The 526-nt window shown below is 45.8% G+C and overlaps 1 protein-coding gene across 1 annotated transcript in view; it reads right to left on the reverse strand.

Moving 5' to 3' along the window:
- grk3 (G protein-coupled receptor kinase 3) overlaps positions 1-526 on the reverse strand; it is a 35,809-nt gene that overhangs the window by 9,748 nt on the left and 25,535 nt on the right. The window contains 1 exon segment of the mRNA XM_035668368.1: positions 375-505. Coding sequence (XP_035524261.1) covers positions 375-505 — 131 coding nt within the window.

Below are 526 nucleotides of genomic sequence, written 5' to 3' on the forward strand. Positions count from 1 at the left end.
AAAAAAAAAAAAACAACAACCAGTGATGGACTCACTGATAGCAAATATATCTGTCCAATCCTACTCTCTGTCTCTCGTGTTGGATGAGAAGAGAGAAAGAGCTAAAATAAGGCAGAGACCCTCATCGTTATAGACTGGATGGCAAAGACCAAAACCAAGACTCCAAATGAACGCCAATATCCAAGAGAGCCCAGAACAATCAGTTAATGCAGGTGTCAGGCAGCGGGACAAAACAAACCTAAGCTGATGGTAATGAAGGAACATGTGATACACACACAATGCTTGTTAGTGGATGCATTCACTGTTGGCTTTGGGTCTTTTCATGGGAATCACCAGAGCTGTTCTTTAAACGTTAGAGGGCTGAGAGAGTCTACCTTGAGGTCTCTGTAGACGACGAAGCGGTTGTGCATGTGCTCCAGACCCAGGATGATCTCAGCCGCATAGAAACGCATTTCTTTCTCGCTAAACACGCCGTGCTGAGACAGGTGGTAGTGCAGGTCGCCCCCTGAAAACACACACACACACA

This window comes from Morone saxatilis, unplaced genomic scaffold (assembly GCF_004916995.1).
Source record: "Morone saxatilis isolate NCDOM2014 unplaced genomic scaffold, NCSU_SB_2.0 Contig21, whole genome shotgun sequence".
Lineage (NCBI taxonomy): Eukaryota > Metazoa > Chordata > Actinopteri > Moronidae > Morone > Morone saxatilis.